At 38.9% G+C, this 27,433-nt stretch overlaps 4 protein-coding genes and 1 long non-coding RNA gene across 8 annotated transcripts in view; 3 read left to right on the plus strand and 2 right to left on the minus strand.

Annotated features, from left to right (window-relative positions):
• Positions 1 to 5,557, minus strand: part of dagla (diacylglycerol lipase, alpha) — a 37,453-nt gene extending 31,896 nt beyond the window's left edge. Inside the window, exons 1-2 of one of the 2 annotated variants that reach the window (XM_072380668.1) lie at positions 5,062 to 5,557; positions 4,799 to 4,933 (exon numbers count right to left, since the gene is read on the minus strand). The gene's annotated coding sequence lies outside the window, so the exon portion shown is untranslated. Of the gene's footprint in view, positions 1 to 4,798 lie in introns of both variants that reach the window. The other variant, XM_072380669.1, reaches the window with a different exon arrangement.
• Positions 5,558 to 7,812: 2,255 nt separating this feature from the next.
• On the plus strand, positions 7,813 to 11,296 carry LOC140301959 (uncharacterized). The gene is made up of 2 exons (XR_011914939.1): positions 7,813 to 8,039; positions 8,775 to 11,296. It is a non-coding gene; the product is annotated as an uncharacterized lncRNA (long non-coding RNA).
• An 831-nt stretch (positions 11,297 to 12,127) lies between these two features.
• Positions 12,128 to 13,938, plus strand: polr2l (RNA polymerase II, I and III subunit L). Its single transcript, XM_072380684.1, has 3 exons — positions 12,128 to 12,252; positions 12,742 to 12,845; positions 13,682 to 13,938. The coding sequence occupies exons 2-3, from the start codon at positions 12,751 to 12,753 to the stop codon at positions 13,788 to 13,790; spliced, it is 204 nt and encodes a 67-aa protein (XP_072236785.1). The 5' UTR covers positions 12,128 to 12,252; positions 12,742 to 12,750; the 3' UTR covers positions 13,791 to 13,938.
• A 392-nt stretch (positions 13,939 to 14,330) lies between these two features.
• Positions 14,331 to 20,747, minus strand: LOC140301963 (cleavage and polyadenylation specificity factor subunit 7-like). 3 transcript variants are annotated; one of them, XM_072380678.1, is made up of 9 exons: positions 20,278 to 20,746; positions 19,335 to 19,523; positions 18,090 to 18,193; positions 17,825 to 17,970; positions 17,388 to 17,730; positions 16,994 to 17,088; positions 16,090 to 16,234; positions 15,715 to 15,962; positions 14,331 to 14,658 (listed from the first exon to the last, which is right to left on the minus strand). In XM_072380678.1, the coding sequence occupies exons 1-8, from the start codon at positions 20,362 to 20,364 to the stop codon at positions 15,719 to 15,721; spliced, it is 1,353 nt and encodes a 450-aa protein (XP_072236779.1). In that variant the 5' UTR covers positions 20,365 to 20,746; the 3' UTR covers positions 14,331 to 14,658; positions 15,715 to 15,718. The 3 variants fall into 3 exon arrangements, with proteins under 3 accessions (XP_072236779.1, XP_072236780.1, XP_072236778.1); XM_072380677.1 differs by having other exon boundaries at positions 14,332 to 14,658; positions 15,715 to 15,965; XM_072380679.1 differs by lacking the exon at positions 16,090 to 16,234 and having other exon boundaries at positions 20,278 to 20,747.
• A 232-nt stretch (positions 20,748 to 20,979) lies between these two features.
• sdhaf2 (succinate dehydrogenase complex assembly factor 2) lies at positions 20,980 to 24,716 on the plus strand. The gene is made up of 4 exons (XM_072380682.1): positions 20,980 to 21,138; positions 21,878 to 22,101; positions 22,448 to 22,557; positions 24,088 to 24,716. The coding sequence occupies exons 1-4, from the start codon at positions 21,112 to 21,114 to the stop codon at positions 24,216 to 24,218; spliced, it is 492 nt and encodes a 163-aa protein (XP_072236783.1). The 5' UTR covers positions 20,980 to 21,111; the 3' UTR covers positions 24,219 to 24,716.
• Positions 24,717 to 27,433: the final 2,717 nt, after the last annotated feature.

A 27,433-nucleotide genomic window follows, 5' to 3' on the forward strand; every position in this document is an offset into this window, starting at 1 on the left:
CTGTAATTAAGATAAGAAGCAGAAAAGTTTGTCCTGCAACCATATCCAAACACTACAGATCAGAGTGGGTGTGGCAAACTGGTTTGAAAACAAACAGATATTAATCCACTATCATAGCAGACTAATGCTGTTCCCTGGTGTTATAGGTGGTGAATGGTACAGCAACATTTCACACCTATACAGTTTGTAACCAGCCTAAATTGTGCCTTCTTTTTCCCCTCAAGAATTTGCTTTGCCTTCAAACAAGTAAGATAAAGAAAAAAATGTAAAAGTAGGGCTGCTAAATTTCATTATCAAACTTTCAGATTTCAGTCAGTTACAGTCTTACTGCAGTAAGTATCATTTTCATGTTTGCGTGTAAGCAAAATGTTTTAAAATGTTCACAATAACTTCCTTAAATGAAATGAAAAAAAGAAAACGTTGTCCCAAAAGGAAGAGCAGACTAATTTTCACCAAAAAAAAGAGAAAATACACTGGGCATAAAAGTGGTTTGCTGATACATACATAGACATTTCTTTCATTGGTGTGAAACCCATTGGACAGCCACGAACAGCAGGCTCTCAGACTTAAATGGGGTAAATAGTGGTGTGAACAGTTGTTTTCTGCAGGTAAGCAGACTATGGGAAGCTGTGCTTGTGAAGCAATGAGTGTAGAAAAGATTGCTCCACTTTCGCTTTGTAAAGAATGTTGACACAAGTGGAAGAAAACTCGCACTAGGTTTGAATGGTTATTTATCAAAAAATGAGATTTGTGCAATAGTCAAAAACTAAATACAGACTTTGAGTACAAAAATATTTTGCTAAATCTGTATCCCAAGTGGTGAAATGCCTGTTCCAGGGGGGGAAAAAAAGGCCTTTGCACGCCAGATCCGAGCTTGGTATGTTGTACTGTTGCACACTCAAATATAAATAAAATGTCACATTATGTCAGTTAAATTCCCTGCAACACATCTGCTAACTTTAAAACAGATTGGGTGAAACACATCAGCCATTATTTCATTGCGTGTTTAGACCTGTCGTACCAATGCTGCTCTTCATACCTTTACATGTCAGCATGGAAAACAACAGCTATGTGTGAGATGGTGGAGGGAAGTGGAGAATCTGTTCGCTTAGGTGTGGCCAACAAAGCAGATCCCAGCTTTCACCTGAGGATCCGAATACATCTTGGATTCATCCAGCATTGACATAATTTGAGTTTCTGGAGTAAGGATTGTGCTGATCCATGCGGTGTGAATATTCATGTAGTGATTTTGAATTGCACATGTACATCTTCAAGAATAGCAGAGAGCGTTTGTTTTGATTTTATACAACAATTTGCAAGCATATACTGTGGGGTTAAGCCATAATTGTATTGCTGGACAAGGCCTGACTCATGTCAGTAGTCACGTGATAAGGCTGGGCTTGTTATTGAACTTTTGCACCATTAGCTGGTGAGCTATTATTGGAGAAGAGTACACACCCGGATAGACATATACAGGATCTTCCCTGTTCTGCAAGGAGCTTGTTATATTGTCATAATCAATCGAAAGCAATGACTGAGACAGCGAAGGCAGGCTGAACATGGCTTGGCATGTTTTAAGGTTTTGGGCCCAATCATGGAGAGACAGGCTACTAAGACTGTCTAGAGAAAATGATGAAGTTATGCTGGGCTGGCATGACAGTGTGACTCTGCTCCTCTGCTCGGTGCCATACATCCATCTGCTCCAGTCTGTCTCTTTTCTGCCTGGGTCAGAGTTACACTCTGCTCAGATCAAGAATCTCTCCGGCATTTGTCACATCACTGGCTAAGCTGCTGCTGGCTCTAATTATGCCATCCCTCCCTATTGTGTCACACTACAGCAGTTTTGTGTCCATCCTAAAGAATCTCACTGTCTCCTATCTCCATCTCACCTTCTTTCTTTCTCATCTTCCTTCTTCCCATCTTCATGCTCTCTCCTACCCACACACTCATTCAGTATTCATATTTAAGAGGACATTTATGAGCATGAAAGTGAGCGTGTGCATCTGCACCATTTTCGGTGCAGAGGAAACCTACATTTTCTCCTCGAGCCTTCCCGTTTCCCCCTCCTTTTCCTTATCTAGCTAATCCAGATTCTGGTTTTGGTTTCGTGCTGCTCATCTTTTTTTAGCCTGAAAGCCATGTGCCACTCACTCCTACTCTCCCTCTGCCTCTTTCTCCATCTTTTTCTCCCTCAGCCACCCACTCAATCCCTTTCACCTCTTCCCACTCCATTTTCTCTTCTTTCAGTTGATGTGATAGTATGTGCACCGCAGACTGCATATGTGTTTTTGTGTAGAAGTGATTAGTGTGTGTGTGTGTGTGTGTGTGTGATGAAGAGGTAATGTATGTAGTCTGCCAACCTGTCTGTGGCTCGATGCCCACAAAGCATATACAGATCTGTTTGTGATTGTATCTCGTCAAATACTAACAAGAACTGAAGCAACGTTGGCCATGCAACACTCCACTGCATCCACAGATTTTCAGCAGGGTAATGAATTTTTCTGTGGCACATTATACTAATATTTTTCACACACTTACATGGAACAGTTGTCCATTTATTTCTGCAGTTTATCAATTTTGCAACACAGGCAAATCTGTCAGAGAGACACACACATACATACATACACCTGCCTGGAAAACGATCATAAATGCAGGCTCACGCATATCATCACTTTTTTTTGTGATTTATCATCCTATACGATTAAGAAAAGCCTAAATTGTGCCAATTCCATTCTGCAATATCTGCACCTCCACAACACACAGAACACTGTACGCGCTGTATATAACGAGGGGTTATAGGTCAATACAAACACCCTTATTAAAGATACTGTTTGGTAAATAAACATGTTGATCATGATGCATAGGGGGGTATGGGGCCAGTTGAATGGCTAGATGACCAATCCTGACCCTGATAACCAAATGAAAATGGACAACTCTGCAAAATAGAGGGGCAGTTAAGCTAAGGCCAAGAGGAAGAATTGATATTGGGCCTAGCCTTTTTTTTTGTAGCTGACTTGCAGATTCAGATGATTTAAAGTTTCCAAACAAAACTTCAGCTAAAAATGCATTACATTTCATTTTTGCCCTCATCACATTCAGCAATATCATCACGTGTAAGCATTGCTCTTCTACAAAACTTAAACATTAAACACTTGTTTTTTACATAGTGTTTGATTTTAAAAAAGCAGAAATATAACAACATGGGTTTGCAATTATGCACACAACAAAAAAACATATCTATGTCAAAGCCAAACATTTAAAAAAATGTAAAGCAGAGGGGAAAGAAAGGCACTTGATTTTGACAGTGAAAGACAGATACAACTGCATCGCTCCAATCTTAATTCTAACCCATTTAAAACTGTCGTCCTAAGTCTTGGGGACAAATGTGAGACACGAGCGTCACTTTCTTCAGCCGATTGAATTGAACTCATCAATGATCCTGTTGCATATCAGATCACAAAACCATTTCCACTGCTGCTTCGCTCAAAAACAGCGCATTTCTTCGGTTGCTGGTGAAGACCAAAACATCAGCGCTGGGTCATGTCAAATCAGATTAAATTAGTAAATCACTGGTCAAGGGAAGGGAGCAGTTTCTTTGCATCAATAGATGTGACATATGTGAAACTCTCACACAAACTGACAGGGCAAAGAAAGAGAAGACACATCTGTCAGGAGACACTATGCTTCTACTGGGATCAAAACCTACACGTATACCAAAGAATCAAGAGATTATACTGTACTGATGCAGCCTCCCATTACTGGACTTGGCTTGCCTGCATTTTTGTTTTTTTGCATACTTTCACTCACATGATCTTAGAAAAGCCATTTCAAGAGAAAGAATGTCTTCCACATCTAAAATACAACTGCAACCCAGTTTTAATTGTGCTAAACCATGTTAAATCTCTCATATGACATCAGTGAATGTAGCTTGCATAGAATCAGCTGGATGTATGGAGGCTTAACTGGACATTTATTTTTCGAGAGGCATTAACACAATGACAATAGCTGGAAGAGAAATGTAACTGTCTGGTGAATTATTCCCTGTGAACGATAAACAAGTGTGATATTCCCCATTACTGTCACCATTAATAGAGAAGCATGCCATCAAGCCTCCAGCTGAACCAAAAGCAGAAAGACTGGATCATTCAATTCATTTCAGTTGTATTTACATAGTTCCAAGTCACAACAAATGTCATCTCAAGGAACTTGAAAGATACAGTCCAAATCAAACCAATTATAATTTAAAAATAATGTGTTGACTTGACTTTAAGTCCTCTAGTTGCTAAACAAACAAACCAAAAAAATCCCAAAATATTAAGCCTCCACTAAAGGTAATGCATTGATCTCATCTTACTTTCTTTAACTGAATAGTTTGGGGGTTCTGAAGAACTTCTCATATCACTTTTGTGTTCTTGCCACCTGCCATTATTGTGACACTGTCTCCGGCAAAATGTTTAGAAAATGATGGCTAAATAAACAATAATAATCACTCGATTCATTCGGGTTTCTGCAGTCCTGGGTGTAAATGTATGCAACAGCACCATAACGTGTGAATCCAAATGTCTATCAGCGTCAAATATTGCCCATTCTCGTGTAATCAGGGCAGCTGCCTAAGGTGGCATCCTGCGGGCCTAGTGAAGTGAAAACCTGCCAAAGAAATGTGCCTCAAACAGCTGTGAAACATGGATTTGAAAGCCGGGTCACGCTGCCCCTGCCGGGGCGGGCTCGCTGCCCTGCGTGTGTACAGAACTGCAGCCAATACAACAATCGGTATCCTCCTCAGGTAGCTGCTGCTCACCTGTATTTTGACGTTGCCTTGCCAAAACCCACTGCATCGGTCCCGCTCTCTTTCCCATATCCTTCAGACTGTCGACCCACCTCAGCCCCTCTCCCTCAGACTCCGGCTCCGGCTCGGACGGATGAATTCTCAAATCTCTCACCGATAGAATGAAAATAACCGCGCACACGTCATTACAACAGAAATATGAATGGACTCCGGCACACCAAAGCCCTGGAGTCTGCTTGGTTATCTGCCGGGTGACAGGTATACCTGACACATACCATCAGGAGCGAAATTAATTACTGTGCCGTTTTCAAGCTGCTCGGAACTGGCAGTTCGGTTCTCCGCGTAAAGGCAACACGTCGTCGGCTGGTGGTTCTCCGCGGTGTGTGGATCATCTCCGCGTCCTTCCTTCGGATCTTGACATGATCACTATTATCCACAAGACATAGCACTCTCCAGTGTAATACGACCAAGACGAGTTATTCAGGTTATACGGTGTAGTCAGTGGCCTGCGTGTGCCATCAGCCGGCCAACTCCCGAATCCCGACACGAACAACAGCTAAAGCAGCTAAACGAAAGGAGCATTTTTCCCGAGAATCTAGCCCATCCCCTGGGACATCCCCCCCCCCGAAAAACACGTACGAATTGGCTATTCCCTTCCGCGCAAAGCTGCGTAAATGCCGTACTACGGACACCTGACTCGTATTTTTTATTTATTATTTTTTTTTGTAAATGGAAGGCTGTGGACACTTTGAGATTCCTGCGGAGGAAGGGCGCCACCGGTGGTTTGTGAAAATCATTACCAGGGAATCGGAATAGGTTCAAAGAGAGCAGTGTTTTTTTTAAGATGATGCCCTCCCCTTCGTGATGTCACCCAGAAAGACCCATGAAGGGGGATCCTGAACTCTGAATGTCTGTTGGACTATGTGAAAGCCTGAGAAAGCTGTCACTTCCGAAAGGGTTGTTTGTTTAAAAACGACGTTAAGATACGTGTGCGAAAAAGTCTTCCCGAACCCAGCATGTCGTGTTGCGCACGCGTAAATCAGTGTTTACAGCAAGGCTTGTTACCACATTGAGGACACTGCGATGCAGACACAGCCGGAGTACAGTCAAATTCAGTGACCCAAACACTTAAGATTCAATCGTCACTGTATAAATGTTTTAACACACCGTGAAATTATAATCACTGCCAACCCACCAGTTCATATTAGTGCGTGCACACGCAAACACTCTCCTGCGCAAGTTTAGTACATGTAGAGACAGGATAAATGTGTCTTTGTTTAGGGCACATTGTACGTTCATTGTCGTCATACTATAGAAAAGCTAGTCTGCAGACACTTCAGGTAGCCGAAAATGATGCCATGAGATTATTATTGAAGAGACCAAGGTGGTGCAGGGCAGGTCAAATGTCTGTAGCTGCTGGAGTCGACACTTTTAAGACTCTTAAGAAATGGAATGCATATGCAATGGAATTTGGAGCTATTCTAATGTACGATTCAGTACTAACCGATACCAACCCCAGTGGTGTAGACATTGATACGACTGTCTCCTTGTGGGTGACTTAATTCTACATTTTTCTGTGAGTGTTTTTGTGTTAGTTATCGTTATGTGTTTTTTCCCCAAATCCTGGACCTTAAGCCTGTGATAAAGTCTTGAACTGAATTTGATTGAATATTTAGTCACAAATTCGATAGCTTTAACAAAACCTTAAAGAGTTCCTGACAATATTTGTATTGTCTTTTTATTTATTTGAGTTATTTATCCGAATGTTACATACTTCTTCCCTGAATCAGACCTACTGCTAACTGCTATCCTTTAAAGAGTAGAGTAAAATGTGCAAATAATAATAATAAAAAGAAAACGTTTGTGTTCTCTGTGGATCACAGCGGGTGTGGTGTGTTACACCCAACTTGTGCGGATAATTATAGCTCTAAATATCTTTAATGTCTCACAGTATGAGAAATGTCTGACCCATGAAAATATTCAAACATTTAGCCTGTATATTGAACGTCGCTCGTCATACGTCACTTTAAAATATGCTCATCCGATGTCTCTATAAATGGACAATTTCAAATCTGTGTTTATTTAGTCATTGAAAAACTTTCGTAAAAGGCTATGGGGCCTTCTTGGTTTGATTCTCGAACAAGTTTTTGAGTCATTTCCTTTTTCGTGTGACAACCCGCATCGGACCGATAACCCTTTACTTTACCCGTAACTATCTTGACATAATATATGTTCTCTGGATCCACGTAAAAAAGGGCGTGAATCGGGATCGCGTCATTAAAATCAACAGTCCTCTACATGGGAAGAAAAAAAAGTGAAAACTTTGTCATTGTCTGTAATAAAAACGCGAGAAGTATGAATGAGCAAAACCTCTTTAGGGCGTCCAACCAAGTACTGGTGCCATGCTTTCCGTCACAGAGCCTGTTGACTTCAGGGCTTTATCAAGCAGACATTTATCTGAAAATAAATTCAAAGCTGCATAGTGTTCTAAATAGTATTCATGTTGATGCCACGAAACTATTTAGACAGTTAAAGGCTATACATTAGAAATACAAGTTGCTCTTGATGGGATGTTTACCAACAGAAGGCAATATGAACAGTGAAGATATGAGCCTTCAGCTTTGATTATCAGCTGTAATTTAAAGAGTGTTTACATCCATGAATAAACATGGCTGTTGTAGCCTATGCTGTCCTGTTTGTTTGCAACCCTGTCGTTCTGATCCTGCTGCATTAGAGCTTATGTATAGAAATGGTTTTAATTCATATTCAAACTACCACTGATATGGAGATATTAAAACCATCAGACAATGTCAAAGCCACAAAAACTGTTGCATTTTAAAATCCCATGTTGAGAGCCAACACATTAAGCTTTTTACCAAACATTTTCTAGAACCTGCAAAAAAAAAATCTAAATATTTTTACATCATCTGAGGAGTGAAGTATTATATCTAATGGCTGCAGAATGTTGACTTTGTTTCATAGAAATAATGTTAATTTTAGCTGTAAAAAAAAAACCTTAAGAAGAATAAAAAAAACAAAGAACAGATTCCCCCTATTTTGAACATCAGATGGTACATCCCAGTCTCTCCCCCTCTCCCTCTCCCTCTCATTCCCCTCCCTCCAGCTTTCAGTGTCCTCCATCTCTCCGCTGTCTCTCATTTTCCTGTATTAAGGACATTCTAACTTCCAGAGACGGCCCTGCCTCCTCCTCCATCTGTTATTTTTCCAGTCTTTACAGAGCTGCAATAAAAAGGTATGTAGTACGCACATTTTCTTTTATCACATCACAGCAACATTTAGTAGATGTTTTTGTAAAAAGATCCTCCCAGCCTACATTTTGTACTATTCAAGCTGCTATAATGCATTCACTTTGAGCTGAATCATTTTTATTTTTATTATCCATTTTCCTCGTTTGCCTTTTCACTGACTTTCTGTGCCCCATTCGCTTTCTCTCCTCCATCTTGGTGTCAGTTTATAGCACATATGACTCATGCCGTTTTTACAGTGAGAGCGCAAGATAGAGAAAGAGATTTCATTTTCATGTTTTTATATCCAGACTTGGCACTTGCTGGGGTCAAAGAAATAAAGATTGAACTAAATAAGCTCTGTAGCAGCAGCAGCAGCATCAGTAGCAGCACCTTTCTCTTTGCCTCCATTACTGAACTAGCAGATTGTCCCATGAAAAATCTTAACATAGGAAGCTGCTGTGAAATAACTTCTTCAGTGGGTGGTTATGTCATAGCAGCTGTGACCAAATTAAACACTTCCCTGTCCCTTGTGAGCACTGGAGGGCACCCATCAATGTCATCTTTTTCCAAGGTCACATTTAAGGCCCTATTGCTTCATGGCTGTTCTTTTAATATTTGGGTATCATGGATCATGGCCTCATTCAAATGACAGTCTCTATACTCTGCAGAGCAGATAACCTGATGCCTGAGCCTAATTTAGAGGGATAATCTGTCTGTGTCTGTTTGCTGTTTTTCCTCAGTGAAGCAGCACAGAGCTGGCCTTATAAAGACTCCTGATCAGACCACACCTCTGTCCCTGAGTCCATGGAAGCCAAGCCTAAGTCCGGGGCTCCAGCGCCCAAGGCAGCTTCCAAAGTAGAGAAGAAGGAGCCAGCAGCCCCACGCAAGGCTGACCCTGCCCCTGCAGCCCCCGAGCCTGAGAATCCCCCTCCCGTCCAGGATGGAGCAGCAGAAGCTGAATCAGCAGCAGCAGCAGCAGCAGGTGACGAGGCTGCGGCCTCCGGCACAGACTCTCTGGAACACCTGAAACCCTTTCTGATTGGTGGGGTTGTTATTGCTGCCGGAGCCATCTTGGTGGGAGTGTTGCTGCTGGCAAGGAGAAATTAAAACCCAATTACTGAATTAATTAGAGTATTTATTGGTTGATGATTTAAAGAGTTATTGCTGACTGGTTCACAGACTATTCTGGTGCAGATGGGGGATGGGAAGACACTGTGCTTTTTTTGTTTAGTTTTTTTTGGCCTGCTCTCACTTGTAGTGAATCAACCCATTCAAGTTTTAATCAAGCTGTGTATGGAGCATATTTATACATAGTATATGCATGAAGTTGCTATAATACTGCATATGAAATGTATTTATCTATTTCCTAAAAAAAAAGAAGAAAAAACAACTCATTGTATTATTGAGCTTGAGGGCCTAAAACTCTCTAAAGATAGCTTTATCTGCTTTAGCTGCTCTATCTTGTTTAATCCAGTTTGCACAAATATTGAAATAATGATGCAATATTTGTGCATTATTGCACCGGAAATGAGCTTGGTTCATTTTGCTTGAAGATCATGGAAAACTGCATTCACTGTACTCATACTGTTCTTTGGCTATTAGAGTTCTCGGCTTTATTTTACTTCAGAATAATACAATTGAAAGAGTTGGTAAAAGAACATTTGGGTTTATGCACTGTGATATATTGCACATATTTTGGCTAAAGAAATGTCCATCCAGGTACAGCAGCCAGCTAATTCAGACCTGCTAAGGTTAAATGTAGGTGCTTTACACTCTACACTACAGAGGCTGACTTTTGGAGAGCAAGCTCCGGCCCAGTGACGGTTGCCAGATTTGGCTACGTGTATTTCAGCCAGTTTGACTTGAAAAAGGGAACGTTAAGCTGCGTTTAACACCATTATGTACCAAGTCTACATGACCAAGTGTGGTGACCTGACTTTTTGGACAATATATGGACCTGGTTCAGTTTCATCATCAAGAAATAGGCCTGTGTACTTGGGCTGTTTCTGGGGTGTCATTAATACCATAAAATGGAATAATTATTTCAGTCTTACCAGATTTCAGCAATTATGGGGTCAACTTTATCCAACGGGGTCATTAAAGGGGATTCAATTATTTTAGTTTTTGCTTAATACAAGAAAAAAGAGCCGGAACATTTGAATATAAAAAAAAAAATACAAAATGGGGCAGTACAACCAAAAACTGAATTTTTACAGAAGATAAAAGCATGCAGTGGTTGAGGAATGATATACAAGTGATTGTTGGACATTTATGGTGCACTCTAACGAGCAGAGCGTATTGGTGAACTTGTGTTTTGATGTAGGATAAGAAAGATATCTATTTTACTGTCAAATATCAGAAATAAGTAGCCTTTCATGTCTAATAAACACCAACAGTCTTGCTAGTTACAGTGAATGCTAAGCTGTACCAGAATGTAGAGCCATTAGTGTATCAGGTTTAGAGCCTGCTGCCAAAAAAATGGGAGTTGTCTCTGTCCTCACCCTGCTCCTCTTATATTTTCAAAATGAACAAACAATGTAAGGAGAGCATCCTTTTCTAACACCATGAAAGTGTAAATGCACATGATTAATTCAAAGGGGGGGGAATCTGTTAGTTTCATTGCTGCACACACTCACCTGTACAGCTGCACTCTATATTTTCAATGTGTATTGTAAAAGTCATAAAGTTGTCCATGTTATAAGGGTAGATAACAGAATGGCCTTTCTGACACTCACATCACTTGGTTTTTGCCATGAGGGTATGTATAAAATCTAACACAGTTCTGACCAAAAATATTGTTTGAACATGCCACATTCATTAGTCAACACCCCTGACATATCCAAAAGACAGTATGCCAACACCAAAACAAATTTCACCTTACATTGTACAATACAGTGTACTAAAAAAAAAAGAAAAAAAAGAAAAAAAAAAAAGAAGAAAATTCCTATTTTCATAATTTCAACAGCGTATAAATGCAATAATTCAGGTAGGACTCCTCATTTAGCACATGTGCTGTAGCAAGTTAAATTACATAGATGATGTAATGATGTATGATGTTACTGATGGCAATGATGGTGATGTTACACGATGCCAGTGATAATGCCGATATTTATCATGGTGACTGTAATGATAATGATGGATATGATATATATTTTTATATATTTTAACATATCTTCCTTTTGCACCCTCCCCCCTGCTCCCAAATGTCTAAATGTAAAAAAGGAGTTTGAGATCCAACCTTATTAAAGGCAGTGAACCAGCCCCTGTGAATCTTTCATGTCTTTCATAACAACTGCACGTTTAATGACAGAGCTTCAGCTATATGAGTTTTTTTTTTAATAATAGATAAGCTGTCTTTCAGTTAAACTGATCATTCGTGAGAACTTGTGAGATTATTTTGGACCATCTGAAAATATTATAAAAACAATACTTTTTTTTAGTCCTATGTAAGAGCACCCAGTTTAATTACCTTTTATCTTTTAATTTCTGCCCTTCTAAGTCTTTCTTTTACTTTCTGTACTCAGTGATTTATATCAACATGTTATTATTCCCATTTACATTTTTGACAATGGAAGATAAAAGCAGAGCAAAGTTCATATATTGCTTAATGACAATAACTTTTTATAATCATTTAAAATAAACAGTTTCGAGAAAGGGCCATTCCAAATAAAAAACATTGAGAGAAAGGCAATTAATTATCCACTGTCAAATTAATTTAGGTATAATTGTATCATAGATTAAAATTTTTTTGTTTATCTGCTCAAGGCAACATCGCTTATGATTTCAAATAACCCCATTAACTGTCAATGCAGTATCTTAATATTAATTCATTCAGCATGCTTGAAAGTATTTGTGTTAGGCAAAATATTGGTTAATGTGTAATACTCAGGGGGCACTACTCTGTTCTTTCTGTCCTCAATGTGGTTTAATTGATTATGGCACTTTACTTCAGGCTTGTTTTAGTGAACAGACGATTTAACTTTATGGTCATTTTTGAAGCGACATTTTTTTGCAATACCAATCAAATGTATTACGTTTTAAAGGGAAAATTTGATATTTTGTACATTACATTATTATCTAAACGCTTTTATATTGGTGGATTCCTACCGGAAGTTGTGGCTCTGGCGAGAGAACGAAGGAAACGATCATCACCTCGTTAGAATTGGTCTCCCCGAAAAATTAAGGGGTTTAATTGTTTGACAAACCACATAGGCAACAGTGAGTAAACAATACCTAACATTATAGACTGTATATTAAATGAAAAATAATTAACTTTGTGACCACGCGAGTCGTGGTAGCACGTTGCTAGCAGTTAATGTTAGCTAACAATGTGTTAGCTGCAGTGCTTAAGTTACTGTAATAACCTTAAACTAACATACTTATATCGTAACTTATTATTTGAATGAGTGACACGGAATAAAGTATCTCATGGGCGCTCAAATGTATAGAAACGTTTACGCTTTACATTTATTTTAATTGTTAATTATTGCGTCTCACTGGGACGTAGATGGGACGTTAGCAAAACAACGCCGTGTTAGCATTCTTACCTCAGTCACAGCATGGAATTTACGTTAACGTGCCAAGGTTTTAGAGTTCGCATTATTGCTAAATGTATCAATGTGTAAATAAATAATTTATTTCGAAAGAAACTGCAGCACAACTCCAGCTTGCATTTAGATATTGATGTTAACGTGTTTCTGTCTCCAGGTATTAACAATGATTATCCCTGTGAGGTGCTTCACTTGTGGGAAGATCGTGGGTAACAAATGGGAGGCGTACCTCGGTCTACTTCAAGCCGAATATACTGAGGGGTAAGATGATAACCAGCTGTTGTGTCAGTTTCCCATCCATGTCACTTAAAGTACTTCTAGGCATAATATATCTTTGATTAAGCAGTTGTTATAAGTACGGCCGGGGGTAAAAACGATCGCAAAATTAGACGGCGATTAAGTTTAAGTCGATCTCAGTAATCCGTATGAGACGTTTTGAGTGTTTTTTCCTTCTGAACCTTCCAGTCTACTAGTTGGCGGCAAAACGTCTCTAAACTGGTTGCTATTTTTTAAGAAGACCATCAGTCTGAGGAAACTGAGAAGAAAAGTAGAAGCAAATGAGCGTAATCGCGTTATCTTACCAAAGTGTCGTAGTAGTTGACAAAAAAGTTCAGAGACTACAGATCAATACAATGTACCAACGTTGTTGTCGGTTGGTGAAACGCCATGACGGGAAACCTCACCAGTTTAATCACTAGCCCATAAAAAAATACTTTATTTAGAATTTGACATCACAGTTTCAGATTTTAGCTTTACATATGTAGTTTTATTTTAATCTTTTTATGGTGTCACTTGACTTTGGTTAATCAACTGTTTGCAAGTTTAACTACATTTGCTTTTCGTTGCAGTCATTATTAGTATACTTTTTAAATAAACAGCATTAACAAACTATATCGTGGTAACATTTTTTGCCATGTCGACACACCAAACCTGGAAGAATCTCAGGTTGTCAGGCTCTGAATGCATTGATGGAATAAATGATGCTGGTTACCTTTATGCGGTTTCCGCATCGTTGTCTGCATTAATCTCCATGTCCTTAGTCGGTGAGCAGTGTATCATGCATTAAAACTGATATTGATTCCTCTCTCCTTCTTAAGTGATGCACTTGATGCCCTCGGCCTGAAGAGGTACTGTTGTCGGCGGATGCTTCTTTCTCATGTGGATCTTATAGAGAAGTTGTTGAATTATGCCCCACTGGAGAAATAACTTGAAGAACTTTATGGACTTTTGTGGGGTGGACATTTTTGTGTTGTGTGACAAAAAAAATACCAACTGCAGAGAAGACTTTGTATTTTGTGCACCTGTCGATGATGCGTTCTTTTTTTTTTCTAAATAAATCTGTTGATTAACACAATTTCCTACATTTTTGGCTTATCATGTCACCACAGTGTTACCCTTTTAGCTTACATTGTAAAGCAAAGCAGCCCTTGAAATCAAGGCAAAAATTAACTTTGTCATGAATTATTTTAATGTACTTAAATATATACCAAATATGCATAAAGATTTAGAAGAAACCTTTGTAAAACAGGGTTTTTCAAACATTGCGATACATATTATTGCCTGTGTTCATTTCAAGCATCTGACTGAACAGTTGCAAAATATTTAAGTATAGATTTTAAGACTTTGATTTCAGGTATTTGAAGCAGAACATACTAAAACACAAGCAATTAACTTTGAACTCCCTTATTAGGCACATGTATAATTTATGTTATCTGAGCAATAAAAACAAAGTAATTTCAGGGAATGTTTTTTTTATTATTATTATTTTTTTTTAATTTGTAGATTTGATACAAAAGAAGGTGATGAAAACAAACTATTACTTAAGGTAGAGGTGTTACTGTGCATGCAAGTGTTTAAATCTATCTCACAGAAACAAATCTACAACCCGATGTTTTTTTTTTTTTCTTTGTTAAAACAAGTGAAGGTCTTACTATGGACATAACAGAGAGCAAAATCGTACATAGACTGAGATCCAATTCCTCAGTTTTCATCAAAGGTTCCTCTTGACTTTTTAATACATTGAGGTGCAAAAACAAAATGCCCCTTTTCCTTTCTTCACAAAGTCACCGCCAGGCTAGAGAGGGAAAAGAAAAAAAAAACACCTCAAAACCACTCCTACACTTAAGATACAGACCGCATATAGCCTACGAATATAAGAAGCCTTCCAGGGAGGATGTGTGCAAACTGTCTTTAAAACTACTCACCCATACATTTAAATGCTTCAAAATACTTCAACTTCAGCTGTTGTAACAGTAAGTTGTGTCAATAGTAAAAGTCTGATGTGTCTTTGATGGATACTTTGTGACAGATAGGCTTGGAATACATGGTGCAATATGAGTCTGGGGACACAAAAGGTTGCAGACTTTACAGGTGCGAGACCTTCATACTAAAATAACTTGACTGAGCTAAACTTTACTTACTGTAATGTGTCAAACTATTTTGGGAGTTTAAATAGTCCTGAGAACATGAGCCTGTAATTAGTGTTTTTTTTTCCCCTCCCTCAGTGTTGTTAAATCAAACGGGTTTTAATTTTCATATTCCTAAGATGGCAAAGCAGACGAGATACAGCAGTAAGACACCAGAACAGCATCAGAAATACCACAGACCAATTAATGATTCATCCAATGGGATGAGATTTGCACTTAAAGTACTAAAATCTGTGAAATGCAGCTTAGTTTCTACTCACTAATGAGGTCTCATTAGTTAATCAGTCTTGGGATTTGGTTGGATGAAAAAGTAATTCATCCATTTTTCAAGGTAAAAGATGGAATGTACCAAATAAAAACAAGGGAGTCGTTCCAGTTAAGGACAAATAAATACCAAATCTGACCGGGAGTTCAGATAGGCGAGGTTGATGGCCTTTTGCTTTTTTTACACAAATGTTGTAGGTATTGGAGTTGGTCACTAACTTTAATTACTGTACTGATTTAGTTTACTAAGCCTGCAAGCAGATCCAGACCCAAGTGTAACTCTGCCATCCTTACTGTGATTAAACACACCTGTGATTTCTTGCTGTCATAACTCAGCTTTTCATGTGGTTATATATAAAATAATGAAACTAATGGATTCAAAAAAATTTCAAACCACAGCGTACATTAAGAAAAATTATTTAAATCAATGACAAGCTTACCAAGTTAGCGGTATCGGTCTCTGTGTTCTCTGTGCCGTTCTCGTTCCCGCGAGCGCTCCTTGTCCCTCTCTCCACTCCAGGAACGTTCTCTGTGTCTTCGAGACATTCCCGCACCTTCCCAGCCATGAGAGTCATCCCTGTCCCGGTCTCTATGACGTTCTCTGTCGCGCTCTCGCTCTCTGTCGCGCTCCCGCTCCCTCTCACGACCTCTGTCCCGGTCCCTTTCTTTTTCTCTAGAACGACTGCCACTGCTGCAAAGACGTGGATTTGTTTGAGTAAGACTAACAATGAAGTAACTGCTTGTTTTATTCTCAACGTTTCTGGGAGAACAAAAAGAATCCTGATGCATCAACACATTATGTAATATCTACACACCTGTAGCCGTAGTCGCCCTGAATAGAGACTAAACAGTCTTTGAGAGAGGTGACCAGAGCTTGGCAGCATTCATCTCCATACACTCTGGACTGCTTAATGATGGCAATGGCAGTTAATAGTGTTTCCATGGCCATACGCAGATCTCCTGAATTAGCAAATAGAAAAACAAGATGGTACGGAAAGCCATTTTTAAGAAGCAAACTGTATTTCTGTAACCATTCCAAGCACTTATATCCATTTGGGCTCAAGCCACAAAACAATATTAGGAAAGAAATAAAATAATCAATTGGTTGTGATTCGCCATAATTGGCCACAAAGCAGTGATAAACAATGGCAATTTGTTGCTCTTTGATTAGATTATGCAACAACATTTCCGTTATGCCACGGTACTAGAATTTGCAAACAGCATTTACAATGAAAACAATGCACCGGCCCCAAATGAACTGCTTTCTATTAATCACACGGCAGTTAATGCCATTTCTGCTGTACGGATGAAATAATAAACAAAACATTTAAAAGAATTGGTTGTCAGAAATTCTGCATATACTTTTGTGTCATTCTTGTTACATTCACACTCAAAATGAAAACCCAAAAAGACGTTTAAGACAATAGGAAATTACACACCTATCTAGGAGTTCTCTGTAGAAAGTACTGTTCAAGCAAGGTCCAATGCATTTTTGCATACTAAACTAAATAAAAAAGAAACTAGTTATTCCTAATTCTTTTGCTTCTTACTGAAACATCTACTGCAGAGAAGTGTTTCAGCTGTATGATTGAATGGGTCTTGTATCACCATTGAATTTAGACCCCCCGCATTTGTCAGTCACATGCAGGAAAAGTAATTTCCCCACATGGCTTCCTAAGTTCTTCTACTTCACCTCAGAATCTGATCGGTTGTACTTACCAGCTGTTGCTCCAGACACAGCTTTGGTGATTGCACTGCTCGCAATAGTTTTATTTCGGTTCATTAGCTCCTCGAAATCACCATCTGTACTTTGTCTGAGACCAAAGAAAAGGAGAGATTGTTTTAACAGCGAGTGACAGAAGTCTTCTAACCATCAACAGACACTGTGGTGTAATTGTTTCCTAAAAGAAGCAGAATCTTTATTCGTTGTAGCACTGACTGTATGTTCCACATGCTTTAGCTACATATCTTCTACTGATGTGGTTCATTTTGTTCATCCTTGTCTTTTGTGGGTTCATCTATATACTTTATCCAAGTATTGTCTTATCATATTAGGAGAAAAATACAACATGATGGCTCTCAGTATCCAAAGTAAAACCGCAGGTGTTCTCACTTTTGGTGGCCATACGTTGTGCCGCTTTGCCCGTCTTGTTTTGCGGTAAAGAATGCAGGATTTATGTGAAGACTGGGAGATGGTTGGCCAGACACATGGACAGGAGGAGGAGGGAAAAAGTGGCTCGGCATGAGTGGAGGGATTACTGGCGGCATGTGAGGAAACAGGGGAGGTGGCTGAATAAGAAAAGGGCTGGGTGATGTGGGAAAGCTGTTTGCAAGTGGATGTGATGGAAAAAGAGGAGGTATAGGCGGAAGGCTGGACTCCTGTGATGATAATGATGTGGGAATATTTTCTGCAGAATCCGATTCCTTGGCACCCGAGTTAACGCGGAGAGGTATACCTGTGGAGAACACATTGTTTTATGAAAGATAACAGTCATACAGACAGTTTGTGGTACAATGTATCATATTTTCTGAAGCTTGCCGTGCTCTTACGTTTATTTGCAATGTCCTCAAAAACAGTGAGGTTCTGGCGAGTGGCGAAGCGACAGTCTATCCTCTCCCCATTGATATGACACTGAGGTATTTTTTCCAACAATACTTTAAACGACTCCTCCGACGTTACCACCACTTCTGCAAAGCTGTAATGAAGAGAAGTAGCCACAACACGTGTAAACCTGACAGCATTACGTCATCTACGAAACAACGGTGACATTTATGCAAGAAACCTTTTTGACTTTTCCATCTTTTTAACACTCACCCTCTTGACTGACCATTAACTCTGTTTTCAGCAAATCTGACTTCTACAATGTCCTTCACACCCAGTCTTTGAGCCATGCTTGTAAGGTCCTTGTCAGATGTCCACTGCAAAAATAGGCAGGTTTGAAAGGAATAACGGACAAAAGGGCAAGAGGGTAGATAGAATGATTTAAATTATTAGTAAGACTGTTGCAGAAACACAAATAGAACTTACAGACAATAACAGGTTTATTTGTGCAGTAGTGCGGAATAAAACATTTGAGGATATATTACAATAAAAAACTAGTTAAGTCTAACCTTGGGCTACCAGTAATGCAGCCTTGAAGTGAAATAGGTTGTTATAATATACAATACATAGGATGTTCTTTATTATGTAGCCAGAAGCCTCATCCAAAAAGCAGGTTTCCTCAAGTTTCTGGTTGAGACATTAAAGCGACACCAGAGAATTTGGCAAATGTTTTGCTCATTGGCTCCCCCGATATTTCACTTGGTTTTAAGGTTCTCAAACCTCTCTAGCGTTACTGTAAAGTCTTTGAAAATATCTAAATTCTGTTTTATATAACTGCAAACTTTACAGGCAACTCTTGAGACCTTTTACTAGTAAAACAATCCACTGGAGATCTTCTGTGAAGCAGATGATCCAGAAATCTCCTTCAGCTGACGAGGATTCTAAAACAAATAACCGAGTCCCTGGATGCAGTTAGTTCTTTGAATCTGAGTGCTTTGTGCACTTGTCATAGTCATGAAAGCACAGATGCAGAACTTGTTTCTTTGTAGCTTTTCTGTTGACAGCATTTTGTGAGCCTATTTGGATTAAAACAACAGATATGCTATGGGTAAATACAAGATATAATCAACATTAAAGCAAAAGTAGTTATAAATAAAAATCTCGAATAAAAAAAAAACAAAACATTTTGTTATGTTTGCAGAAACTGTCACCATGCAATTACGGGACAATCTGTTAAGAAGAACAACAATAAATCAGATTCCTCTGGCCCCTCCTGGTGAAGTAACCTTAAGAAAAAGGGAGACTTTGCTTGAAAAATGAACTAAATACAGTTCTCCTCCCCCCTCTCTGCTGTGCTTCAGCTGTACCTCTAAAAACCTGTCACACATTAACAGGGTAAAGTACCCGTGGCAGCCGTTCATGTGTTTGTGACTGACATAATCTATAGACTCCTGCATGATCATACTTAACCTTTTGTATTGGCGGTTCTGGCTATAACACTGAGAGGGTGGTACTTACCCAGGGGAAATTTCCTATATATAAAGACAGTCTCTTCAGTGCGTTTCCTCCTTTTTGTGTTTTTTCATCAATTGATTTATTGTCTTCTTTAGCTGGCACCTCATTACAAGTAGAAGTTTTCTCTTGATTAACTGAACCGGTTAGAACAGCATCAAAAAGTTCATTTGCTTCAGCAATTTTTTCCAGATCCTGTGAGGGACAGAAAAAAAAACAAATCAATTTTAGACACTGTTGTCTTGTCTGTCTCCATGTGCACAGCATAAGTAAACAAAACATGAGAATTATGAGACAAATTATCAATCGTGGGGCTTCCTTGCACCCATAGCAACTAGAAAGGTGACAGAAGGGGGATCCTTCCCACAGCTTCAAAATCCATTTAACAGCCATTATGCAAAAAGGTATGATGAAATCATTAAAACAAAACTTTTTTTGAGGTGAAGTAAGGCATGTAGTCTCACATCTTAAGGATAGAACCTCCTCTGAAATCTGGTGGCATGGAAATGGATACTCCCCATTCCAGTTTTAAATATTTTTACATTTTTGCTGAGATTAAACATAGACAAAAATAAATTAAAAGTAAGAAACCACTGACAACCCGTTTAATGCTATACATTGTCTAGTTGGGGTACAGATGTATATCCTCTGCATACTAACATCTAATATTGAGTGAATCAAAGTTCTTGTATTTTAACTCAACTGATTAAAACCCAATAATTAAATATGTGACCATGTCAGAAAACAGGAGCTGCTGTGTTATGTTGAAAGGAATACTTGATCAAAACCTATTAAATTCAAATGTACTGTACCTTTTATAACCCAAGACTGACACTCAAAGAATTACTTTATTTTAGCTCACACAAAGTCGCAAATGAAAATCTGTTGACAAGTTAAAATGAGCATCTCTCTTTGATGTCGCGAAGATGCACGTGATGATGCCACTCACCTCATCGTTTGGATTCAGATCACTATATAAATCAATGGGATTGTTTTTAGAGGCGCTTGATCCTGCTGCAGATGGTGCAGCAGCCATCCCGAGGGCCTAAGATGCTAGTTCCGTAGATGTAACTGCTAGTACCGTGTCCTCTTTTTAATTGTTTTAATTTTTCCCGTTGAGTTTGCACGGGTGCACGCTGCAAATTAACATCGCATACCAATAACAGGTGTGTCGGTAACAATTATAACGTAAACGCCTTGTTTTTTTTTAAGCTAACGTTTGTTTCGTCCAGGTCCACAAATACACTGTGGCTGGACAAAACCGGGAATGCAACAACCCTACTTAATATTTTTTTAATGTACATTTGATAAAACATGCACGGCCTTTCTCGTATAACTGCACAGTTCGTTCCTCACTACTGTATGGCCGATCTTTGGTCAGCTAATGCTATTTTTCCCAGTAACATTTTAGGTACGTGGGGGATATTCAACCGGATGAGAACAAGTATTAATTTTTCGTTCCTTCAACAGATACACTCTCAAGTTCCAAGTAAACTGGAACGTATTTACACACTGACTGTGTATGTCAGTAAAATACACAGATTAAACAGTAACCATTAACTATACAGCGTTAGCTTATTTCAGTGACTTAACGTTTAGGTTACATGATCTGTAAGGCGACACGTTTTCTTGTGTGCAGTCGGTAGTTTTCCCGTGCGCAACGGTCATGACGTAAGGTCGGTTGCTTGTGTAATTTTTGTCAGGCAGCAGGCACAAACATTTCTACAGCAGAAAACGAAGGTGCTCTTCAAAGTCGGTCCAAGCTATAAGAAAGAAGGCCAATATGTTATCTTCTCTTGTTGCAAAAAGGGTAAGTCATCTAATAATGTAATAATTTGTGCATATGTTGGTTGAAATCCAGTTTTTACGGCCGTCGTACCATCAGGTTTAACAAACGACTCTTGAAACGTTAACTGACATTATTAAGTGTAATGAAATAAAACGATACGGTTTTGTAAAATAACTGTGCATGTTTGCTGATGGAACAACATTTACCTTATAAGTGTGGGTGTCATAACACTTGGTTTAATTTTGAGTGTCCTGTTGGAGGACAGTTGTACAACAGGGCAGCATGTGTGACGTTATGCAATCCTCCCCTGCTAAAAGGTTAGCTAAGTGCTCTTTAAATTGAACAGAAGAACATCTCAAAGCAAGAATTAAAAACGCTTTGATTTTATATTTATTCAATGTGTTACAGTTAAGTATTTACACAGCTTATATTTCATTCCACATTGAGCAGACATATTAATACATCAAAATCCGATATGATAAATTATCCGCCTTTAGCCTTTTAAGGTGTAATATTTCGACCTAAATGTGACGATTATCATACATGCTGATCTAGTGGTCTTTATTTGTTCTATTTATTCAAGGGTAGTAGCTGCTACTTGTAGATGTAGCAACAACAAAGATAGATGTGCCAGCTGATCAACAGTATTGTTCTACTTTGTGTAACACATCGCAGTGAATTATTGAACTTATTCCTGGTATGGGTGATAAAATACAAGACACATGCGGGCCTGAACATGTGAGTTTTCGTTGCCTGTCAGCTCATTACAGGAGTGTGCCAGGCGGCGCGCAGACCAGCCATCACGGGGATGGTATCATTTCGTGGTTACCGTGGAGAGGCTCCTGAGGACAACAAGGGTGACCTGATCGAGATCCCCTTGCCTCCCTGGGTGGAGAAGGCAGATGAGCCCATTGACATCAAGAAACGCCGGCTTCTTTATGAGAGTCGCAAAAGGGGCATGTTGGAGAACTGCATATTGCTCAGGTTTTTACGCTGTCTTCTTTTCTTTTTCTTGTTTCCTCAGTCTGTCATGTTTCCATAACCCCCCCGTTTTACACTTAAAAGATTTGCTGTTTTTTCAAGAGAACCATGTGACATTTAGATAAAATGTCTTGCCCTGTTTGTAAATTAAGTCTTTATTTTAGCTGTGGTAAAACTTTATTTTCTATAGTCTTTATACACGCTTTTTAATGTAATATGAACAGGTTAAAACTGTTTAAAAACACTCTTGAAAGATCTATTAACATCTTTTGAGCAGCCGCCCCTCCCTTATGACCTCTCATTGAAAGAGATAACTGAGACTCTAATGTATTCTCCATCTGTCTTGTAGCCTTTTTGCAAAGCAATATCTGAACACAATGACTGATATCCAGCTGCAGCAGTATGACAGATTGATTAATGAACCAAGCAACGACTGGGACATTTACTACTGGGCAACAGGTGAGTGAAAAGTTCTTTGAGTTTGAAAAGTATCTTCTTAAATGTGCAGTATATCCTGTGAATATCATATAAGACTTAGGAGCTTATGCTTTGCTGCCAATAAATTCACAGAATTTGGTTTAAAATTCCTTTAAATAGCTTGATTGTAGAGCCAACAGAGGCATGTCGCCCAGATTGTCTCTTCAGGACCACCAGCAGCTGCCCTTTCACCATTACAGCCATAAAACGGAGGGGGTGAGCTTTTTCTGCTTATGCACCCGACTCCTAACTAGCTGGAATTGGAAAGTAGATCTCTATGAATATTTCTAAAAGCTCTATAAAACATGCTTACACAAACTCCCTTCACATAATACCTATACCTATGTTTTTTGCTAATTATTACATCATGTCCAATATGATAAATAGTTCCTTGCTAGTTGTTCTACTTGTTCTTCCATAATTGTTAAAACCTCTGTCAGTCTATTGTTTATGGTTTCATGAGTTGTAACCACCGTATGAAAAGTAGTGTTCCTAGAAACTAACTCAAACGTACATTAAAGCAACCAAAAGCTTCTGTGCTGGTGACAGATGAACACCAATCGGGACACTTTTTGTTCTCAGAAAGGCATTTAGGTGAAGGTGAGGCTCACACCACAAACCTTTTAGCATGGAAATATTAGCTGTGACTCGTTTCATTAACACTAACAAAGACATAGACAAACTCATTTCATATTGGGACTGAAACCTCGAAATTAGGAAAACTACGATAATTACGAAAGGCCTTGTGCTTTATTTGCTTTAAATTTACTGGATAGTGTAGTGATAGTGTGGGTGACCTGGGTTCGTATCCTGACCCCTGCATGATAAGGTACCACCTCCAGTAGGGGTCCTTAGGCATACCCCCTTACACTACCTCTCTACCTGGGATATGAGTGTAAGTTACTTTGGATAAAAGTGTCTGCCAAATGCATAAACGCATTTGTCTCTTTGGTCATGTAGTGCTGCTGAAAAACAGACCATGTCCACTTGACAGCAAGTCGGGAAACAAATGGAACAGTTTAAGCAGTCAGACTTAATTGTGAGAAATGATTGCACTGCTGGTACAAGGTAATGTGCTGAAGTGATTTCCATGTTCTATCGAGATATAGTTTTTTTTTTAGGTTAGACACGTAAGAGCTGAAGGTGAGGAAGGCATTTAAATCTCAGGGTCTGAGACGGGGGTGCTGTGCACGCTACCTGTTCTTGACTGTAGTATCAACCCTGTTTTTGTTTTTTGTTTTTTTTTTCTTCTAAATGTCAGAAGCAAAATATCAGGTACAATCAGCCTTTCATAAACTTCTCAGAATAATGTCCTTGTATGAACTTAAAATAGAAAAGGTGACGTCAGAGGGGCTCCCCTCTGACAGATGGCTCTTCAGCCATCTGTTCCTAATTCATCTTCCTTGTTTGTTTGTTTTTTTTTTTTTTTTTTAAAGAAAAAAGGATCTTTTCTTTTAAAATTTTAAAGAGAACGTTTTAGCATAACTCAGTGTGATTGCTCTCTGTCTACAGAAGCTCAGCCCACCCCTGATGTGTACCAAGGAGAGGTCATGGATATGCTAAAGGAGTTCACAAAGAATAGAAACCAAGAACAGCGGCTGGATGCGCCTGCCTTGGAGTACTTGGACAAGGAAAATCAGTGACAACTTTGACCCTCAGGACCTTCTCAGAGACTCGTTGAAAGAGGTGTAACTGTGTAAATATAAGTGTGATAAGCCTCCAATGAAATCCTTGGGAAGTCGGCAGCATTGCTCCAGCTGCACACAGCTGCAAAGTGGAGAAAATATTTTGGCTTGGAAAATATTTGGAATGCTTTTCATTGTTATCCACCAGGTTCCACGACATAAGGGAGCTTTAAAAGCCACAGCCAGCTATGTTTATCTGTGCAGTCAGAAATTACAGGACATATTCAAGGAATATGAGGGAAACTCTTAATGAGACAAAAACAACAATTTAACAAAAGAAAAGTTTTCTGAATATTTGTATTTATTGTATTATAGATATGTGATTCATTACTGTATATTCAAACTACTTTGTGTTCGAGGCGCATAACGAATGCATTGACAGATGGATATCATGATGTCGTTGTGCCTATTTCTGATTTTTATTGCTTAATTAATAAATGTTAATGCTCTACTGTTTTGGTGCTTTTTTTTGTGAATGTTGGTTGTCATCCTGTAGCAGCACATGAGTGGATCACATGACAGGAGTGGTCCATGATTGACAGTAAGAACAGTATGTTACATAATGAAGGTTGTGCCGCCTGCAGTATCTGTTTTCGGACGGCAGATGGCAGCACATGACCTTCGTCTTCACTGTTGAATTTAAACACCTGCTGATCTTGGCGTCAAAAGATCTCACCTGAAATGATTCTCACATAATGTATTTTTGCATATATGCTGTCTGAAAATATTAGTCTAAAATCAACATATATTAATGAGAGCGACTTTTGTACAGCAACTTTAATGGTGGAAGTCAAATTGCAAGCATATAAATGTATGCACATAATTTGGGAAAAATCACCATTTCAAAATGACGGAATTTAAATTAAGGGGAAAAAAAACATTGGGCATGGAATAGGTTGTTTTTAGGTTTTCTATTTAGATATCTTGACAAATCTACAAATATTTTTAATTAAAAAAATGAACAAATAAACCAGGTTATTTTTCCCTCCTTCACCACACGATCAGCATGTGTTGACTACGGGGAACATTTCTTGTCTGGCTGTGTGTCATGTCGGTTCAGTGGAACCTTGTACTGATTGCAGAAAAGAGATGCCCTCTGGCAAGGAGATGTGCGCAGAATCTCAAAACAGATGACAGGCCTCCTTGTGTACGTCCACAGAATTATAATGTACACATGATCTGCAGCCAAGGTGTTACACAAACAAGCCAACGTCAGATTCAGAGACAACGGTTTATTTGCATTTCATGGCTCACTTCTTTTTATAAAGGGGAAAGATGAGTAAGAGTGACCTCTTTCATGTTTTTGTTCTCGGCTTGTTCTAAAATAGACCGAGGTGATGTCAGAAGGGTTCCCCTCTGTTTTCATTGCTCTTCTGCCATCTGTTTTGCTATTTATAATCCGGGGTGATGGAACTCAACTAATAGATTTACGCACTTTATTTCAGAACAAATCTGAGACGCTTTACTCAAAGATTCTTATTTTTGCTTTTTCTACGCTTCATATTCTTACTACGTCCTTTTTACCTTACATGTTTTAACAGACAGGAATTTAAACATTTAGGGTTTTACACTAAAATGTTTATGAAACAAATACAAACCAAAGGTGAAAATGTCTGTTTTTCTTATGTCTCCCATTATTCATCTGACCCTTCATATTTATCATACAGCATTATGAAGGGGGGGGGGGGGGGGGGGGGTATCTTTGGAACCAACAGACTAAACTGTGAAGTAGAAAAAAGGTCTACTTAACTTCAACCAGCAGAACAATCAAATGCAGCTTACACATAAGGACATTGTCAGATAACATTGATCCATTTAAAAATAAAAATCTAGTTCCTATCAATTCATTTAAATTGAAAAAAACACAAAAGTAACATATATGTTGAAGCTGTTGACTTATGTATGCAGTTTATGGTAAAAACTAAAACATTTACATTCACTTTTATTCATAACTCATGGATCTGAATACGTTTTCCACCACTGAAATAGTTGTATGTGATCAACAGTGCCTGTTACAAGTCTGCTTTAAAAATAGAGAGGATACTACCTGAAGGTCCCACATGGCTCTAAAGCTTGTTTAGAGTGTATATTCATCAGTTGCCCACGCACACCCACTGTACTTATCTGTAGCCCAGAGCTCCTGTCATCCTCCACTGCTGCTTCCTGTGTCGTGACAACTCTCTGTTTTATCCTCAGTGTTGCAGTCACTCTCTGCTTTCCTGAAATTTCAATCTCCCATGCTTTAGTTTCCTTGTCGCACAAGCAGCAGCTCTCCAAGCACTCTTGCCTTCCCATGTTTTCTGGAGATTTGTGTGCAGTAGAGGGCAAAAAAACCCCCAAAAACTGTTCCCAAGGTTTAGGGAGCAAAGCGGTCCATTTCCTTAATTCTACAGATCAGCACCAAGTCTAAAGATCCGACTTGATCCTCTTCAAAAACAAGGGCCTCGTTCAGTTTACTCCAGATAATTGAGGAAAATAGACCAAATGTGATATAACAACCAGAACTGCAGTTTACATGGCATTTTGTTGAGATACCGTGCCATATAGTACTGTGTAAATGTGAGCATGTGTGAGGAACACTCTAAAGCACTTCATCGAACCCAGTAAAGATTAAAAGCTCCCACCATTTGGCTTCTTCTGTTTTGCATACCTCATACTTTACTGTGCCACAATTTGCAAAACAGTGGTGTGCTTCTTAATCTGCAATATCCGTTTTAATCATATTACTGCACAGTATCCTGTCCTTAGTGTAACTAAAGATAAACAGCTTTAACTTCTATGTTACAAAACTGTTGCAAGTGTGAGATATAGAGCTTTGTGCCATAAATAAGCTATGAATCTACTGCCAAGTTAAGGGTTGAGACACTTTAGTTCTGTCTATTTAAGCATTTTGCAAGTGATTTAACCTAAAAGAGTTTATTTAGATAATCATTTAAGAAGAAAATCGCTGTCTTAAAGAAATAATACAGTTTAAGAAAAGAGCTTCTGAATGGTATAGATTAAAAAAAAAACGTTTTACACAGTGTCATCAGAAGACTTGGAAACAGTGGAAAGGCTGAAAACTGGTATGGAAAAAGATGTGATCTCTGGGCCTCCAGGCAGCACTGCATTGAAAACAGTCACAACTCTAATGGAAATCACGCTGTGGGCAACCTTTGTAAACTGTTTGCACT

Source organism: Leuresthes tenuis, unplaced genomic scaffold, assembly GCF_036924035.1.
Source record: "Leuresthes tenuis unplaced genomic scaffold, fLeuTen1.0.hap1 SCAF_2, whole genome shotgun sequence".
NCBI lineage: Eukaryota > Metazoa > Chordata > Actinopteri > Atheriniformes > Atherinopsidae > Leuresthes > Leuresthes tenuis.

Bases quoted from the DNA above. Each gene is read 5' to 3' on its own strand.
- polr2l (XM_072380684.1), top strand. From the start codon at position 12,751: ATGATTATCCCTGTGAGGTGCTTCACTTGTGGGAAGATCGTGGGTAAC. The intron at 12,846-13,681 runs GTAAGATGATAA...CTCCTTCTTAAG, and splicing joins CAAGCCGAATATACTGAGGG to TGATGCACTTGATGCCCTCG.
- LOC140301963 (XM_072380677.1), bottom strand. From the start codon at position 20,364: ATGGCTGCTGCACCATCTGCAGCAGGATCAAGCGCCTCTAAAAACAAT. The intron at 19,524-20,277 runs GTGAGTGGCATC...TGTCCCTCACAG, and splicing joins ATCTGAATCCAAACGATGAG to GATCTGGAAAAAATTGCTGA. The intron at 16,235-16,993 runs GTAAGTACAACC...TTGCTAATTCAG, and splicing joins TGTGTCTGGAGCAACAGCTG to GAGATCTGCGTATGGCCATG.
- sdhaf2 (XM_072380682.1), top strand. From the start codon at position 21,112: ATGTTATCTTCTCTTGTTGCAAAAAGG. The intron at 21,139-21,877 runs GTAAGTCATCTA...GTTGCCTGTCAG, and splicing joins CTTCTCTTGTTGCAAAAAGG to CTCATTACAGGAGTGTGCCA. The intron at 22,102-22,447 runs GTTTTTACGCTG...TCTGTCTTGTAG, and splicing joins GAGAACTGCATATTGCTCAG to CCTTTTTGCAAAGCAATATC.